Genomic DNA, 17,673 nt, shown 5'->3' on the forward strand with positions numbered 1-17,673 from the left:
TTCTTTGAGAATATAAATTGGTAACCATTAGCCAGACTCATCAAGAAAAACAGGGAGAAGACTCAAATCAACAGAAGTAGAATTGAAAACGGAGAAGTAAAAACTGACTCTGCAGAAATAAAAAAGATCGTGAGAGATTCCTACAAGCAACTATATACCAATAAAATTGACAACCTGGAAGAAATGGACAAATTCTTAGAAAAGTACAACCTTCCAAGACTGAACCAGGAAGAAATAGAAAATATGAACTAATTCCAAGCACTGAAATTGAAACTGTGATTAAAAATCTTCCAACAAACAAAAGCAATATACCAGATGGCTTCACAGGTGAATTCTATCAAACATTTAGAGAAGAGTTAACACCTATCCTTCTCAAACTCTTCCAAAATATAGCAGAGGGAGGAAAACTCCCAAACTCAATCTACGAGGCCACCATCACGATAATACCAAAACCAGACAAAGATGTCATAAAAAAAGAAAACTACAGGCCAATATCACTGATGAGCAGACATGCAAAAATCTTCAACAAAATACTACCAAACAGAATCCAACAACATATTAATAAGATCATACACCATGATCATCTAGGGTTTATACCAGGAACACAACGATTCTCCAATATATGCAATCAATCAATCTGACACACGATATTAACAAATTGAAGGAGAAAAACCATATGATCATCTCAATAGATGCAGAAAAAGCTTTCAGCAAAATTCATCACCCGTTTATGATAAAAACACTTCAGAATGTAGGCATAGAGGAACTTAGCTCAACATAAGAAAGGCCATATATGACAAACCCACAGCCAACATCATTCTCAATGGTGAAAAACTGTAACAATTTCCACTAAGATCAGGAACAAGACAAGGTTGCCCACTCTCACCACTATTATTCAACATTTGTTTTAGAAGTTTTAGTCACAGCAATCAGAGAAGAAAAAGACACAAAAGGAATCCAAATCAGAAAAGAAGTAAAACTGTCACTGTTTGCAGATGATATGATACTATACATAGAGAATCCTAAATATGCTACCAGAAAACTACTAGAGCTAATTAACGAATTTGGTAAAGTAGCAGGATACAAAATTAATGCACAGATAGCTCTTGCATTCCTATACATTAATGATGAATAATCAAAAAAGAAATTCAGGAAACACTCCCATTTACCATTGCAACGAAAAGAATAAAATACCCAGGGATAAACCTACCTAAGGAGACAAAAGACCTGCATGCAGAAAACTATAAGACACTGATGAAAGAAATTAAAGACAATAGAAAAAGGCAGAGAGATATACCATGTTCTTGGATTGGAAGAATCAACATTGTGAAAATGACTATACTACCCAAAGCAATCTACAGATTCAATGCAATCCCTATCAAACTACCAATGGCATTTCTCACAGAAATAGAACAAAAAATTTCACAGTTTGTATGGAAACACAAAAGACCCCGAATAGCCAAAGCAATCTTGAGAACGAAAAATGGAGCTGGAGGAATCAGGCTCCCTGACTTCAGACTATACTATAAAGCTACAGTAATCAAGACAGTATGGTACTGGCAGAAAAACAGAAATATAGATCAATGGAACAGGATAGAAAGCCCAGAGATAAACCCATGCACATATGGTCACCTTATCTTTGATAAAGGATGCAAGAATATACAATGGAGAAAAGACAGCCTCTTCAGTAAGTGGTGCTGGGAAAGCTGGAGAGCTACATGTATAAGAATGAAATTAGAATACTTACTAACATCATATTCAAAAATAAAATCAAAATGGATTAAAGACAAAAATGGAAGGCCAGACACTTTAAAACTCTTAGAGGAAAACAAAGTCAGAACACTCTGACATAAATCACAGCAAGATCCTTTTTGACCCACCTCCTAGAGAAATGGAAATTAAACAAACAAAATAAATAAACAAATGGGACCTAATGAAACGTAAAAGCTTTTGCACAAAAAGGAAAGATAAGCAAGATGAAAAGAAAACCCCCAGAATGGGAGAAAATATTTGCAAACCAAGCACCTGACAAATGATTAATATCCAAAGTATACAAGCAGCTCATGGAGCTCAATATCAAAAAATAAATAAAAACCCCATCCAGTAATGGGCAGAAAATCTAAATAGACATTTTCCAAAGAAGGTATACAGATTGCCAACAAACACATGAAAGAATGCCCAACATTACTAATCATTAGAGAAATGCAAATCAAAACCACAATGAGGTATCACCTCACACCCGTCAGAATGGCCATCATCAAAAATTCTACCGAAAATAAATGCTGGAGAGTGTGTGGAGAAAAGGGGACCTCTTGCATTGTTGGTGGGAATGTAAATTGATACAGCTACTATGGAGAACAGTATGGAGGTTCCTTAAAAACTAAAAATAGAGCTACCATATGACCCAGGAATCCCACTACTGGGCATATACCCTGAGTAAATCATAATTCAAAAATAGACATGTACTACAATGTTCATTACAGCACTACTTACAATAGCAATATTTACCATTTACAATATTACATGGAAGCAACCTAAGTGTCCATCGACAGATAAATTGATAAAGAAGATGTGGCACATATATACAATGGAATATTAGCCATAAAAACAAACGAAATTGAGTTATTTGTAGTGAGGTGGATGGACCTAGAGTCTGTCATGCAGAGTGAAGTAAGTAAGAAAGAGAAAAACAAATGCCATATTCTAACCCATAACCCCCCCAAAAAATGGTTCTGATGAACCTAGGTGCAGGACAGGAATAAAGACACAGATGTAGAAAATGGACTTGAGAACATGGGGAAGGGGAAGTGTAAGCTGGGACAAAGTGAGAGAAGAGCATTGACATATTTACACTATCAAGTGTAAAATAGATAGCTAGTGGGAAGAAGCTGCATGGCACAGGGAGATTAACTCAGTGCCTTGTGACCACCTAGAGTTGTGGGATAAGGAGTGTGGAAGGGAGGCTCAAAGGGGAGGGGAAATGGGTATATATGTATACATATGGCTGATTTTCTTTGTTATACATAGAAACTAACACAACATTTTAAAACAATTATACTCCAATAAGATGTTTTTTAAAAAAAATTATCCCCCTGCCAAAGCAGGGGACATGGGTTTGATCCCTGGTTCAGGAAGATCCCAAATGCCACAGAGCAACAAAACCCATGCACCACAGCTACTGAGCCTGCCCTCTAGAGCCCGCAAGGTACAATGACTGAGGCCTTGCACTGGAACTACTGAAGCCCATGTGCTCTAGGGCCTCCATGCCACAACTACTGAGCCCTGGGCTGCAGCCTCCCACGTGCCCAGAGCCCGTGCTCTGCAACAAGAGAAGTCACTGCAATGAGAAGCCTGCACACCCAACGAAGAATATCAGTTACTCAATGCAACTAGAGAAAGCCCGCATGCAGCACAACAACCCAACGCAAAAAAATAAATAAATAAAAAATAAATAAATAAAAAATAAATAAAAATAACCGTGTATGGTAATGAATGTTAAGATCGATCATGGTGATCATTTTGGAATATATACACAAATATTAAATCATTATGTTGTAACCTGAAACTAATATGATATTTTTTGTTTTTGTTTTTTTAACATCCTTATTGGAGTATAGTTGCTTTACAGTGATGTGTTAGTTTCTGCTGTAACACAAAGTGAATCAGCTATACGTATACATATAACCCAATATCCCCTCCCTCTTGCATCGCCCTCCCACCCTCCCTATCCCACCCCTCTAGGTGGTCAAAAAGCACCGAGCTGATCTCCCTGTGCTATGTGGCTTTTTCCCATTAGCTATCTATTTTACATTTGGTAGTGTATATATGTCTATGCCACTCTCTTCCTTCGTCCCAGCTTACCCTTCCCCCTCCCCGTGTCTTCAAGTCTATTCTCTATGTCTACGTCTTTATTCCTGTCCTGCCCCTATGTTATTCAGAACAATATATGTATTTTTTAGATTCCGTATATAAGTGTTAGCATACAGTATTTGTTTTTCTCTTTCTGACTTACTTCACTCTGTATGACAGACTCTAACTCCATCCACCTCACTACAAATAACTCAATTTCGTTTGTTTTTATGGCTGAGTAATATTCCATTGTATATATATGCCACATCTTCTTTATCCATTCATCTGTCAATGGACACTTAGGTTGCTTCCATGTAATATTATAAAGAGTGCTGCAATGAACATTGTGGTACATGACTCTTTTTGAACTATGGTTTTCTCAGGATATATGTCCAGTAGTGGGATTGCTGGGTCGTATGGTAGTTCTATTTTTAGTTTTTTAAGGAACCTCCATACTGTTCTCCATAGTAGCTGTATCAATTTACATTCCCACCAACAGTGCAAGAGGATTCCCTTTTCTCCACACCCTCTTCAGCATTTACTGTTTGTAGATTTTTTGATGTTGACTATTCTGACTGGTGTGAGGTGATACCTCATTGCAGTTTTGAGTTGCATTTCCCTAATGATTAGTGATGTTGAGCATCCTTTCATGTGTTTGTTGGCAATCTGTATATCTTCTTTGGAGAAATGTGTATTTAGGTCTTCTGCCCATTTTTGGATTGGGTTGATTTTTTTTTTGATATTGAGCTGCATCAGCTGCTTTTATACTTTGGAGATTAATCCTTTGTCAGTTGCTTCATTTGCAAATATTTTCTCCCATTCTGAGGGTTGTCTTCTCGTCTTGTTTATGGTTTCCTTTGCTGTGCAAAGCCTTTGAAGTTACATTAGGTCCCATTTGTTTATATTTGTTTTTACTTCCCTTTTTTCTAGGAGGTGGGTCAAAAAGGCTCTTGCTGTGATTTATGTCATAGGGTGTTCTGCCTACGTTTTCCTCTAAGAGTTTGATAGTGTCTGGCCTTACATTTAGGTCTTTAATCCATTTTCAGTTGATTTTTGTGTATGGTGTTAGGGAGTGTTCTAATTTAATTCTTTTACATGTAGCTGTCCAGTTTTCCCAGCATCACTTATTGACGACACTATATTTTCTCCATTCTATATTCTTGACTCGTTTATCAAGTTAAGGTGACCATATGTGTGTGGACTTATCTCTGGGCTTTCTGTCCTGTTCCATTGATCTATATTTCTATTTTTGTGCCAATACCATACTGTCTTGATTCCTGTAGCTTTGTAGTATAGTCTGAAGTCGGGGACCCTGATTCCTCCAGCTCCGTTTTTCTTTCTCAATATTGCTTCAGCTCTTTGGGATTTTTTGTGTTTCCATATAAATTGTGAAAATTTTTGTTCTTGTTTTGTGAAAAATACCATTGGTAGTTTGAAGGGAATGGATTGAATCTGTAGATTGCTTTGGGTAGTACAGTCATTTTCGCAATGTTGATTCTTCCAATCCAGGAACATGGTATATCTCTCCATCTATTTGTATCATCTTTAATTTCTTTCAGCAGTATCTTATAGTTTTCTGCATACAGGTCTTTTGTCTCCTTATGTAGGTTTATTCCTAGGTAGTTTTTATTCTTTGTGTTTCAATGGTAAATGAGAGGGTTTCCTTAATTTTTCTTTCAGATTTTTCATCATTCGTGTATAAGAATGCAAGAGATTTCTGTGCATTAATTTTGTATCCTGCTACTTTACCAAATTCCTTCATTAGGTCTGGTAGTTTTCTGGTAGCATCTTCAGGATTCTCTGTGTATACTATCCTATCTTCCAACAGTGAGAGTTTTACTTCTTTTCCAATTTGGATTCCTTTTATGTCTTTTTCTTCTTCTCTGATTACTGTGGCTAAAACTTCTAAAATTATGTTAAATAATAGTGGTGACAGTGGGCAACCTTGTATTATTCCTGATCTTAGAGGAAATGGTTTCAATTTTTCACCTTTGAGAATGATGTTGGCTGTGGGTTTTTCATAGATGGACTTTATTATGTTGAGGTAAGTTCCTTCTATGCCTACTTTCTGGAGGGTTTTTATCATAAATGGGTGTTGAATTTTATCAAAAGGTTTTTCTGCATATATTGGGATTATCATATAGTTTTTATCCTTCATTTTGTTGATATGGTATATATCACACTGATTGATCTGCATATATTGAAGAATTCTTGCATTCCTGGGATAAACCCCACTTGATCATGGTATATGAGCCTTTTAATTTGCTGTTAGATTCTGTTTGTTAGTATTTTGTTGAGGATATTTGCATCTATGTTCATCAGTGATTTTGACCTGTAAGGTGTGTGTGTGTGTGTGTGTGTGTGTGTGTGTGTGTGTGAGATATCCTTATCTGGTTTGGTATCAGGGTGATGAAGGCCTCATCATCATCAGTTTGGAAGTGTCTCCACCTCTGCAGTTTTTTGGAATACTTTCAAAAGGATACGTGTTAACTCTTCTTTAAATCTTTGGTAGAATTCACTTGTTAAACCACCCAGTCCTGGACATTTGTCTCTTGGGAGTCTTTAAATTACTGATTCAATTTCAGTATTAGTAATTGGTCATATTTTCTATCTCTTCCTGGTTCAGTCTTGGGAGATTGTACCTTTCAAAGAATTTCTCCATTTTTTCTAGGTTTTCCATTTTATTGGTGTATAGCTGCTTGTAGTAGTCTCTTATGATCCTTAGTATTTCTGTGGTGTCAGTTGTAACTTCTTTTAATTTCCAGTTTTATTGATTTGGGCCCTCTCCCTTTTTCTCTTGATGAGTCTGCCTATAATTTATCAATTTTGTTTATCTTTTCATAGAACCAGCTTTTAGTTCCATAAATCTTTTCTATTGTTTTTAAAAGTCTATTTTATTTATTTCTCCTCTGATTTTTATGACTTCTTTCTTTGTAATAACTGTAGGTTTTGTTTGTCCTTCTTTCTCTAGTTCATTTAGGTATAAGGTTAGGATCTTTATTTAAGATTTCTCTTCTCTCCTGAGATAAGCTTGTACTGCTAAAAAATTCCATCTTAGAACTGCTTTTGTTGCACCCCATAGAGTTTGGATTGTTGTGTTTTCATTTTCATTTGCCTCTAAGTATTTTTGATTTCCTCTTTGATTTCTTCAGTGATCTCGGGTTGTTTAGTAGCATATCGTTTAGCCTCCACAACTTCGTAGTATTTTGAAGGGTTTTTTTTTTTTCTTCTTCTTGTTGATTTCTAATTTTACAGTGTTGTGGTCATCAAAGGTGCTTGAGATGATTTTAATTTTTGTAAATTTACCGAGGCTTGTTTTGTGGCCCAGCCTGTGATCGGTCCTGGAGAATATTCCATGTGCACTTGAAAAGAATGCATATTCTGCTGCTTTCAGATGGCATGCTCTATAAATATTAAGTCCATTCAGTCTAATGTGTTATTTAAGTCCTGTGTTTCCTTATTGATTTTCTGTCTGGATGATCTGTCCTTTGATGTAAGTGGGGTGTTGAAGTCCCCTACTATTATTGTGTTACTGTCAATTTCCCCTTTTATGTTTGTTAATATTTTCTTTATATACTGAGGTGTTCTTATGTTGGGTGCATTTATATTTAAAATTGCTATATTTTATTCTTGGATTGGTCCCTTGATCATTGTGTAGTGGTCTTCTTTCTCTCTTATAACAGTCTTTATTTTAAAGTCTGTTTTGTCTGATATAAGTATTGCTACTCCAGCTTTCTCTTTATTTCCATATGCGTGGAATACCTTTTTCCATCCCCTCGCTGTCAATCTGTGTGTGTCTTTAGATCTGAAGTGAGTCTCTTGTAGGCAGTCTATATGGGTCCTGTATTTTTATACATCATCCACTCTATGTCTTTTGGTTGGAGCATTTATTCCATTTACATTTAAGGTAATTATCGATATGTATGTTCCTATAGCCATATTGTTCATGGTTTTGGGGTTGTTTTGGAGGTCTTCCCCCCACCCTTTTTCTTTTGTTCTCTTAGCTTGAGATTTGATGATTAACTTTAGTGATATGTTTGGATATCTTTTTCTCTTTTGTGTGTATATCTATTATAGGTTTTTCTGGTTTGTGGTTATCATGGGGTATTTGTATAGAAGACTATATACATACATGGTTGTTTAAAGCTGCTGGTTTCTTAATTTCAAATGCATTCTGAATACCTTGTATTCGTACTCTCTTCCCTTCATGATTACTGTTTTTGATATCACATTTTACATCTAATTGTTTTTGTATCCCTTAATTGCTTATTGTAGATACAGAGTATTTTACAAGTTTTGTCTTTTGACTTTTTAACCTTTTAACTAGCTCTGTGTGTGCATGATTTCCTACCTTTACTGTATGTTTGCCATTACTGGGGAGTTTTTCCTTCCACAGTTTTCTTGTTTCCTGCTGTGGTTTTTCCCTTTTCTTTTCTTTCTTTCTTTCTTTTTTTCCTAGAGGAAGTCTTTTCAAATTTGTTGTAAATCACGTTTGGTTGTGGTGAACTCTTTTAGCTTTTGAGTGTCTGTAAAATTTTTTTATTTCTCCATCCAATCTGAATGAGAGCCATGCTGTTTAGGGTATTCTTGGTTGTAGTTTTTTCCCTTCCATTATTTTGAATATATCATTACAGTCCCTTCCGGCCTGCAGAGTTTCTGCTGAAGAATCAGCTGATAGCCTAACAGGAGTTGCCTGATATGTTATTTGCTGCTTTTTCCATGCTGCTTGTAATATTCCCTCTTTATCTTTAATTTTTTCATTTTGATTGCTATGTGTCTTGGTGTGTTCCTTTTTGGGTTAATCCTGTATGAGACTCTCTGTGTTTTCTAGACTTGGTTGACTGTTTGCTTTCCTAGGTCAAGGAGATTTTCAGCTATTAGCTCTTCAAATATTTTCTCAAGGACTTTCTCATTCAATTCTCTTTCTGGGACCCCTATAATGCAACTATTAGTGCCCTTGATGTTGTCTCAGATGTCTCTTGAACTGTCCTCATTTCTTTTTATTATTATTATTATTTTTTTTCTGTTCAGTGACAGTGATTTCCACTATTCTATCTTCCAGCTCACTGGTCCTTTCCTCTGAGTCATTTAGTCAACTATTGATTCCTTCTAGGGTATTTTTCATTTCAGTTATTGTATTCTTCATCTCTGTCAGGTTGTTCTTTATATTTTCTACCTCTTTGTTAAATCCTTCTAACTCCTTACTCTGTGTATCCATTCTCCTACCAAGTTCTTTGATAATCTTTACTATCATTACTCTGAACTCTTGCTCAGGTAGATTACCTAGCTCCACTGCACTTAGTTATTTTTCTGGGGGGTTAATCTTGATCATTCATCTGGAAATTATTCCTTTGCTGCCTCATTTTGTCTAAGGTTCTATTGGCATTTTTCTCTATGTGGTAGGGTATTTATGTTTCTTGGAGAAGTGGCAATCTGTAGGAGACATCTTATTCCTGCCAACAGTTTACTTTCCTCTCATTGCTTGAGGTATATGCTCCAGGGGTTCCCCCTCAGAGGGCTGCATGGTCCTTCTATCATGGCCAGCTGACCATGTCAATGGTCTTGTAGGCTTGCTTGGCCCCTGGCCCTGCCTCATGTGGATGCTGTTGCCTACTGTTTGGTGGGGCCTTGTCATGAGGTGGCTGGCTGCAGAATCCTAGGGGCCCCTGGAGCTAGTGCTGGTCTATTGGTTGGTGGAGCAGGGTCCTGACTGGGACCCTGGGGCTTTTGCCCACCCACTGACAGGTGAATGCAGACCCTGGGGTTAGTACCAGACTACTGACAGGCAGAGCTGGTTCCTGGAGTCTGGCTGTAGGGCCCAGGGATGCCAGAGCTCATTTCAGATCATGGTGGGGGCGTGGGGAGGGAAGATTTCTGATACAGTTGGGTACGGGGTCCAGGATGTCAGAATGGTTGTTTTTGGCCTGTTTGCGGGCAGAGCCAGGGCCCAGCTGGTCAGAGTAGGGTCTGGCATGCATTGCAGGATCATAGTTTTTTGCTTCTCGTGACTGCTCTGTGGTGAGTGAGGCTGATCTAGAGGTTTTGCCAGGCTTCAAGGTGGGAGGTGCTGGTGCCTGTACAGTTGTTCATGAATCTGGCTCTTGCCCTGCTGGTAGGCTGGACTCTTTTTAGGGACATGTTTAGAGGTGGATGTGGGCTCTTCAGTCTTTAGGCAGCCTGTCTGTTGATGGGAGCCAGCAGGCTGTTTGGGTAAGGCCAGGTCTTGCATTAATAATCCAAGATGTGAGGTACCAGGAGTGTTCACATGGCTGAATGTTCCCAAAAATGGCTGCCAACAATGTCTAAGTCCCCAGGGTGAGTTGTAGCTGCCCACTGTCTCTCCAGGAGACTCTCCAAGATCAGCAGGTAGGGCTGGCCCAGGCTCCTATAAAATTACAGGTTTTGCCCTCGGTCCTGGTGCACATGAGATTTTGTGTGCATCCTTTCATAGTAAAGTCTTTAGTCTTTGGGGTTCCTGCAGTTAATCCCCACTAGACTTCAAAGGCAAATGTTCCACAGGCTGGGCTGGGAAGCCTGATGTGGGGCTCAGAACTCTCACTCATGTGGGAGAACCTCTGTAATATAATTATTATAGAGTTTGTGGTTTGCCCTGGGGGATTCGGGACTTGATTATATTGCAAATCTGGCCCTCCTACCCCTCTTGTTGTGTTTCTTCTTTACGTCTTTAGTTGTGGAAAATCTTTTCTGGTAGATTCTAGATTTTTTCTCTGATGGTCATTATGCAGATAGTTGTGATTCTGGAGTGTTTGTGAGAGGAGGTGAGCTCATGGTCTTTCTACTCTGCCACCTTGGCCACACTCTTCAATCCATTATTGAGGGTGCCATATTAATGTCCCCAAATGTTATTGTATTAATGTTTATTTCTCCTTTTAGCTCTCTTAGTGTTTGCTTTATACATTTATGTGTCCCACACATATTCAGATGTTTGCTGCATAAATATTTATAATTGTTCTATCTTCTTAATGAATTAACCCTCATTATCATAATGAACTTCCTTGTCTGTCATTTTTAGTTTAAACTCCATTTTATCTGATATAAATATGGCTAACCCTTCTGCCTCTGCCTCTTCCTCCTCGTCCTACCCCTCCTTCTCATGTGTTCTCTTTGTTTTGGGTTCCATTTGCTTGAAATGCCTTTTCCCATCTCTTCACTATTGGTCTATGTGTCTATTTTAGGTGTTGTATTATTGGAACTTATGGTTTATTCATTCAGCCATTCTAGGTCTATGTACTGATAAGTAAGGACTTCTTTTTTTTAACATCTTTATTGTAGTATAATTGATTTAGAGTGGTGTGTTAGTTTCTGCTTTATAACAAAGTGAATGAGCTATACATATCATATATCCCCATATCCCCTCCCTCTTGAGCCTCCCTCCCACCCTCCCTATCCCGCCTCTCTAGGTGGTCACCAAGCACCAAGCTGATCTCTCTGTGCTATGCAGCTGCTTCCCACTAGCTATCCCACTAGGCAACTAGTGCTTCCCACTAGTTTTACATTTGGTAGTGTATATATTCATTGTGGCTCATAATTCCTGCAGTCTTTTTGTCTCTTTTCAATTTTTTTTTCCTTTTTACTCTTGTGACCTTCTATCTTCCATGTCATTGATTTTTCTGCTTTGTAAATCTCTACTGAATTCTTCAGTTATTTTATTTTTCAACTCAAAGCTTTCTGTTTGCCTTCTTTGATGTTTGCTATTTCCTCATTGAACTTCATTTTTTCTTCAGTCATCATTTTCCTAATTTTGTTTCACAGTCAGTATGTTTTTTCTTGTAGTTCACTAAACTTCCTTAAGTGAGTTACCCTGAATTTGTTGTCTGACTGTTCACAGATTTCCTTTTCTTTAGGGCCAGTTATTAGTGTTTTATTTGATGTCACATTTACCTGATTTCTGTGAACCTTTATTTCTTATGTTGTTACCTGTATATTTGAGTAATGGAGCTCCTCTTCCAGACTTTACAGGTTTACTCTGGCAGAGAGAGTTTTTCACCAGTCAGCTCAGTTTGGTTTTCTGGATTTGGTTTTCTGAAAACCATTTCTGGGAAAGTCCTTGGGCAGGTGGGTCCTGTTTTTATTGTTTATTTGGGAGATGAACAATTCTTCAAGCTCTGAGAATGGGATGGAGGGTTGCGACCCTGGCTGAGAACAGTCAGGCTTCCTGGTTCTCTATGCAGGTTAAGAAATAGAGTACACTACACATTTGCCTAGGATCTCTGGTCAGGTTTACTACATGGTCAGGATTGGGTATTCTTTTCAGTAGTAGATGAGGCTATGAATTAGCTTCTTTGCCATGACAGGCAGCAAGGTGTATCCCAGGGCCTGTACAGATCATTGTCTGGGGATTCAAGTCAGCCATTAGTGTGCACTAAATTCCTTGGTCAGGTCATACTCCCTATTCAAGTGTCACTGAACATAGACTGTTGCATGGGCTTTGCAGCTTCCCATGTGCTCTGGTTTGGTCTCCAGTCTGGACAGGCTGAGGGCTGTGTTCTACAAAAAATGGGGTTACAAGTTAGATTCCCTGCAGTGGGAGAAGCCGCTCTAAAACCAGCAGCTCTTGTTTTCTTATCCCATGCCAACCCACATCCTAGTTCCCTGGCCAAACTGGGCCACTGGCTTTGTTCTCTAAACCATCAATTTTTGTCTGCAATACTCTCACTACAGTGCTGCTGAGCCCCCTAACTTTCAGGTCTTTTTGTCAGGACTTCTGGTGAGACTGGACTGAAAGGCATTCTCCATAGGGAGTGTGGCTATGTTCCAGACCCCTTGCCTGGGTGGGAAGAGGAGGTGCTGCTTCAGGCATATCTCAATTTCCAAAACAGCCTCACTGGTTGGGAGGGGCTGGGGGTTACACTCAGCCCTAGCTATGAATTAACCCCCTACCTGTCTGTAGCAGGGGACACCTCCATGGTTGGTACTGACTTTGATCTGGGAGTAATCAGCTCTGCCCTCCTGCCTCTTAGCTTGAACATCCTTGGACTGCATAGCTTCCAGTTATCACTGACCCTTCTGGTCATGGGACTTGAAAGCACTTTCCACAGTGGGTGGTGCTTTGACTCAGCACCTTGACTGGGCAAGGACAAACTGATATCTAGGGCAGACAAATCTAGTTTGTGGATCCTAATCAGGCAGATATGCACCCCGTCAAGTTACCTGCCAAGAACGTGCTCCCAACTTGGTTCTGCGGATGAGAAAATCAGCGGTTGAGATTATAATTGGATGCTGCATGCATAAACTCAGTCTGCCAAAATTCACATGCTGGTTTTTGCAAGTCCCTGCTCCCTTTTCCATCAGTCAGATACCCAATGGTTGTGCCCAAAAAAACTCTACATTGCCCACAGTGTGAGCGCAGATTACAGGTTCCCACAAAGCAACCCACAATGCTGAGGATAGTGCTAATTGTCCCTCCTGGGTTCTTTCTTCCCAATGTGGGAACAAACCAGAGGGTCAGAGGAACCTCTTCACATGGTGCTGCATTTGACTTGGGGTGGGGGGGGGGAAGTTTCCTCTTTCCCTCTTAATGTGCTCTGTCTTGGTCTCAGATGCAGGGGTGTGCTTTAGGCTCACCTCCCTCCCATATTTTAGGATTCTCTCCATGTTGCCTTGTTCAGAATGGTTAATTTTCCCAGTGTGGGGGAGCAAACTCAGGAAAGACCCACGTCCCAATCTTGGTGACATCTCACCTCCTGACTAAATTTTGAGGAATTTCTACACTTTCCCACACCAGCGACACAATTTTACATTCCCCTAAGCAATTTACAAGAGTGCTAATCTCTCCAAAACTTCATCTTGTTATCTTGCCTATTTCATTTTTGGCCTAGCTGGTATGAAAAGGTACCTCATGATTCTGATTTGCATTTCCCTAGCGATTACTGAAGTTTCATTTCCTACCTTATTACATACCTTCTTTGAAGTGTCTATTCACTTTCTTTCCCAAAATTTTTACTGTTGTCCTTTTGTTGTTGAGTTGTAAGAGTTTTGTATATTCTGGTTAGTATAACCTTATGCAACATACGATTAAGAAATATTTTCTCTCATTTTATAATTCGCTTTTCATTTTCTAGAAAATGTTCTTTGAGGTAAACTTTTGTAAATTTAGCTGTTCCAATAGAGGGGCTGATTCTCGGCATTTTCCAACCATTGTTCACGATATTTCTCTTGACCTCTATTGTTTAGTGATGTACCTGGACACTCAAGACAAATGTTTTCTTCTAGGCTGTTCAACGAAAAAATAAAAACTTGCTGCTTTGCTTATGTAGGCTTAGATAAACACAATTTTTGGTTATCAAAAAATAATTTAATAAAAGACACTGAAACTCCATATACGGATATCCCTTACTAAGGTCATCTAAGATTAAAGAAATTCATAGTTTTTAAAGCCTTGGCAGAAGTTACACTATAGCTATCTTCTACAACACCTACTTTAAAAGAAAAGAATAAAGTGTGAACCAAACTCTGGCTGAATAAAACAACTTCTGCCAGTCAGTCAGGGGGTGGTCTCCTTTACCCCACCCCCCACCCACTTATTTAAATGGTACAGTAATTACCTATGTTTCCAAGGCCTGAGAAATCAGCCATTCACAATTATCTTTGCAGTTGATTATTGTCATATGAAGTCACATTAAGTGAAAAGAATACACAGAGACAGTTAAATTAGTCATTACATATTTACTGAACCTTTAACGGAGTAGATGAAATAAAATTCACATTTGTGAAAAATCTACAAAATGTCTTTGAAATGCAAAATAAGACTGCCTCATTAATTTTTTATCTTCAGGAAAAATGTAAGCTGTAAAAATAAAGCAGTGTATTTAGCACTCTTTTCAGTTTTTCATTTACAGAGGTAGGTAATTCTGCAACACCTGAGAAATATATGGTGATAGCCAACTGTAATAAGATAGTTTCAAAAGTAACTAAAAAAAATTGATCTCGTAACCACAAAATGTCTTCCTACACATCTCAAAATAAAAGTCATTTATTCTACACCCACATTTTTTCTATACCTTGGTATCCACTGCCACTATAGATTTTACAACTCTAGAAGATTCCACAAAATGGTGCAACAAGCACAATTCAACTCTTCACAACCTTTAAACTTTTCATCATCCAGCTAAAGTGTTTTCAAACAAGGGCTGAGGAAAAAAAGGGTCATATAATAACAATTAGCCAGAGGAAGATTTCTGAAGGGAAACCAAATACATCCCAAACAGAACCCTGAACCTTTGTATATCTCTACATTATTTCACACAATTATCTAATATACCTAGCTACACCCAAAACAGTAGACTTAAATGGTGTCAACCACATTGCTTTCAGCCCAAGATTTACTTTCCACAGAAAACAAGTGCCACAAAGAAGTGTGGTGGGCCACACAAGTATCTTAACATTAAATGTCAGGATCTTACATGCAGCAGGGTTCTGGTGAAATATGATCAATCACATTAGTTTTAAGGTAAATTCTTACGTCTAACATACATGTTTATTTCCTCGCATAGAAGTGAGTCCAATATTTAACTTAGTAACTAAAGAAGATATTTATAAAAATTTGTTAAAGAACTTTATCTGCTTTTGTTAATTTTGGCAGGGTAGTTGGTCAATTTTCATGTACGTTGTTTTGCTTTCATGTACTGTCTGGACCCATGATCATCAAGGTCAGTGATGGAACTTTGTAAGTATTTCACATTTGGGGCTCTCTTTCCCATTATATAATTAAATTTTGAATCCATTTTAGATCATAAATGTGACAGGAACATATAAATAAGATTATTCAGCTGTTAGACATCAAACTAACAAAGTTAAATAAAGAACAAAATTCAAACTTCAGAAAAGTTCCCCATTCTAAATGTAAAGATGTAAATACTAATTTTTTTCTTCAATCATCTGTTCCAACCTGTAACTAAAGGAATACAAATATTTTTAATTCGCATTCAACCTGTCCAACAACTTGCCTGAATATAATGCCTTCTCTACAAATGACATCTTCATTTACATATTCTGCCACAACTTTGAAGGAGTCAAAACTTGCAGTTATCTCAGTTTGTCAAGTGATAAAAATATTATCAAAAACTAATCTGAATCAAATATGCTGTGTTTTTTCATATCACATACTGCACTTTTATTTCTACCTGGCATTTAAATGAGCTACTAGACAAAAGTAATCTTTATATTTTCTCTCTTTTACATTAATGAACTAGAGTTTAAATTAGTATTAGTTTTTACAAAGAGGAACCATTATCAGACAAGTCTCAATTTAATTCTGATAAATATATGCAAGAGGCAGGGAGAAGGCAATGAGCAGATGAACCGATACATTCAAAGGACAAGGCAATGAACACATACAGTCCAATGAAGGAAAAATAAGGCAGATGTGTATAATACAGCTGTGGAAAAATGTATACATTAAAACAATGCCCGACTGCTAAGCAGCCTCCTGTACCATGTAGTCCAACAGCTAAGAAAATACAGATATGGTAGAAAAAGTAAGAAAATTTTCATCACAAAAGGAAGAGGAACTACTATAGAAAAGTTATATGCAAAATATATCTCTCATTACAGTGATCACACTTCATCTTAGTCAACTGAATCAATGCCCAGAAGAGATCATGTGGAGAGGATCTTTTAAGCTGCATTTTGTTTCATTTATTCCTTTGGGCTTAGCCTTCAGGTTGCCTCCTGGAGCTCTTTTAGAGGTGGTGTTCAGCTCTTTCTTAGAATCAAGAGCAGTGCAGGGCTGTATCACAGGTGTTGCTGAATCTACATCTGCTGCTTTTACAGAGACCTGCTCTTTCAGAATTTCCACCTTCTCACTGAGCTCATTTCTTTCCATTTGAAGAGCTCTGCACAGCTTCTCTAATCGTTCCAGTTTTATTTGAAAGGCTTTGTACTCTTTATCACGGACAGTTTTCTGGGGAAAAAGATCCAAAATTTATGGAAACTTTGTATTTGGAAACACAAGTTAGGTTATTATGTACAAAACTAAGTAATTCTGAGCCAATCTGCAAACTACTTTTTATCATCTCTTCAACACCACTATATAATAACATTTTAAATAGTTACAACTATTCGGGAGCAATGCAAAAATTAAATTCTCTTGTATTTCTTGAAAGCAAGCAAAATCCACTTCTTGACTTAATAAGTACTAAGTAGACTTAATAAAGTATTATGGAAATTCAGGATCTCAATTTAAAATGCTATAAGTAAGAAGATGAAAGTTCTTATTTCTACATCAAGTTTTCTTTCCTTCCACCATTTTTGAGCTCTAATATTTTCTCTTGTGAAATATTATAAACTACTCTTATCAAGTATATTAAAGTGAGAAAATTACTAACTGCAAATGAAATACATTTCAACTTTATTTACAGCAAACCAGACAAACAGCACAGTGTTGCCTTTTGTAAAATAATAAGTCAAGGTAGAAAAGCAGCTGAGTTTGTGCTCTCTCCATAAAAAATATGAAGAAAGTTGTGTTTTCTGAAGAGCAGAGTCTCTCAGGTTGCAGCCTTCCAAACAGAGCATCAGTATTACCGTAATATTTGTAAGAAATGCAAATTCTTGGACCACACCAGGTATCTAACTAATTAACTATGGCGGAGAGCACACCAAGTTTAACAAGTTTATTCTGCAGAAGTTCAAGTTTGCTATGGAACAAAGCCAAACCTAGATACTTTACAGCTGTCTACACCACAAACATGAGCTAACTGGTTAAGAAAAAAAGTTTAAACGCCTCTCTCACGACGACCTAAATCCCTGCATTAAAGAGAACATATAATCAAACCTGTAGTTACTTAGCAAACCTTCATAAGTTCT

The 17,673-nt window shown here is 37.8% G+C and overlaps 1 protein-coding gene across 1 annotated transcript in view; it reads right to left on the bottom strand.

Annotated features, from left to right (window-relative positions):
• Nucleotides 1–16,097: 16,097 nt before the first annotated feature.
• Nucleotides 16,098–17,673, bottom strand: part of LOC133082969 (gamma-taxilin-like) — a 60,656-nt gene continuing 59,080 nt past the window's right edge. The window contains exon 12 of the mRNA XM_061179640.1: nucleotides 16,098–16,771. Within this exon, the coding sequence (XP_061035623.1) occupies nucleotides 16,451–16,771 (321 nt within the window). The 3' untranslated portion in view covers nucleotides 16,098–16,450. The remainder of the gene's footprint in view (nucleotides 16,772–17,673) is intronic.

Source organism: Eubalaena glacialis, unplaced genomic scaffold (assembly GCF_028564815.1).
Source record: "Eubalaena glacialis isolate mEubGla1 unplaced genomic scaffold, mEubGla1.1.hap2.+ XY H_2, whole genome shotgun sequence".
Classification (NCBI taxonomy): Eukaryota; Metazoa; Chordata; class Mammalia; order Artiodactyla; family Balaenidae; genus Eubalaena; species Eubalaena glacialis.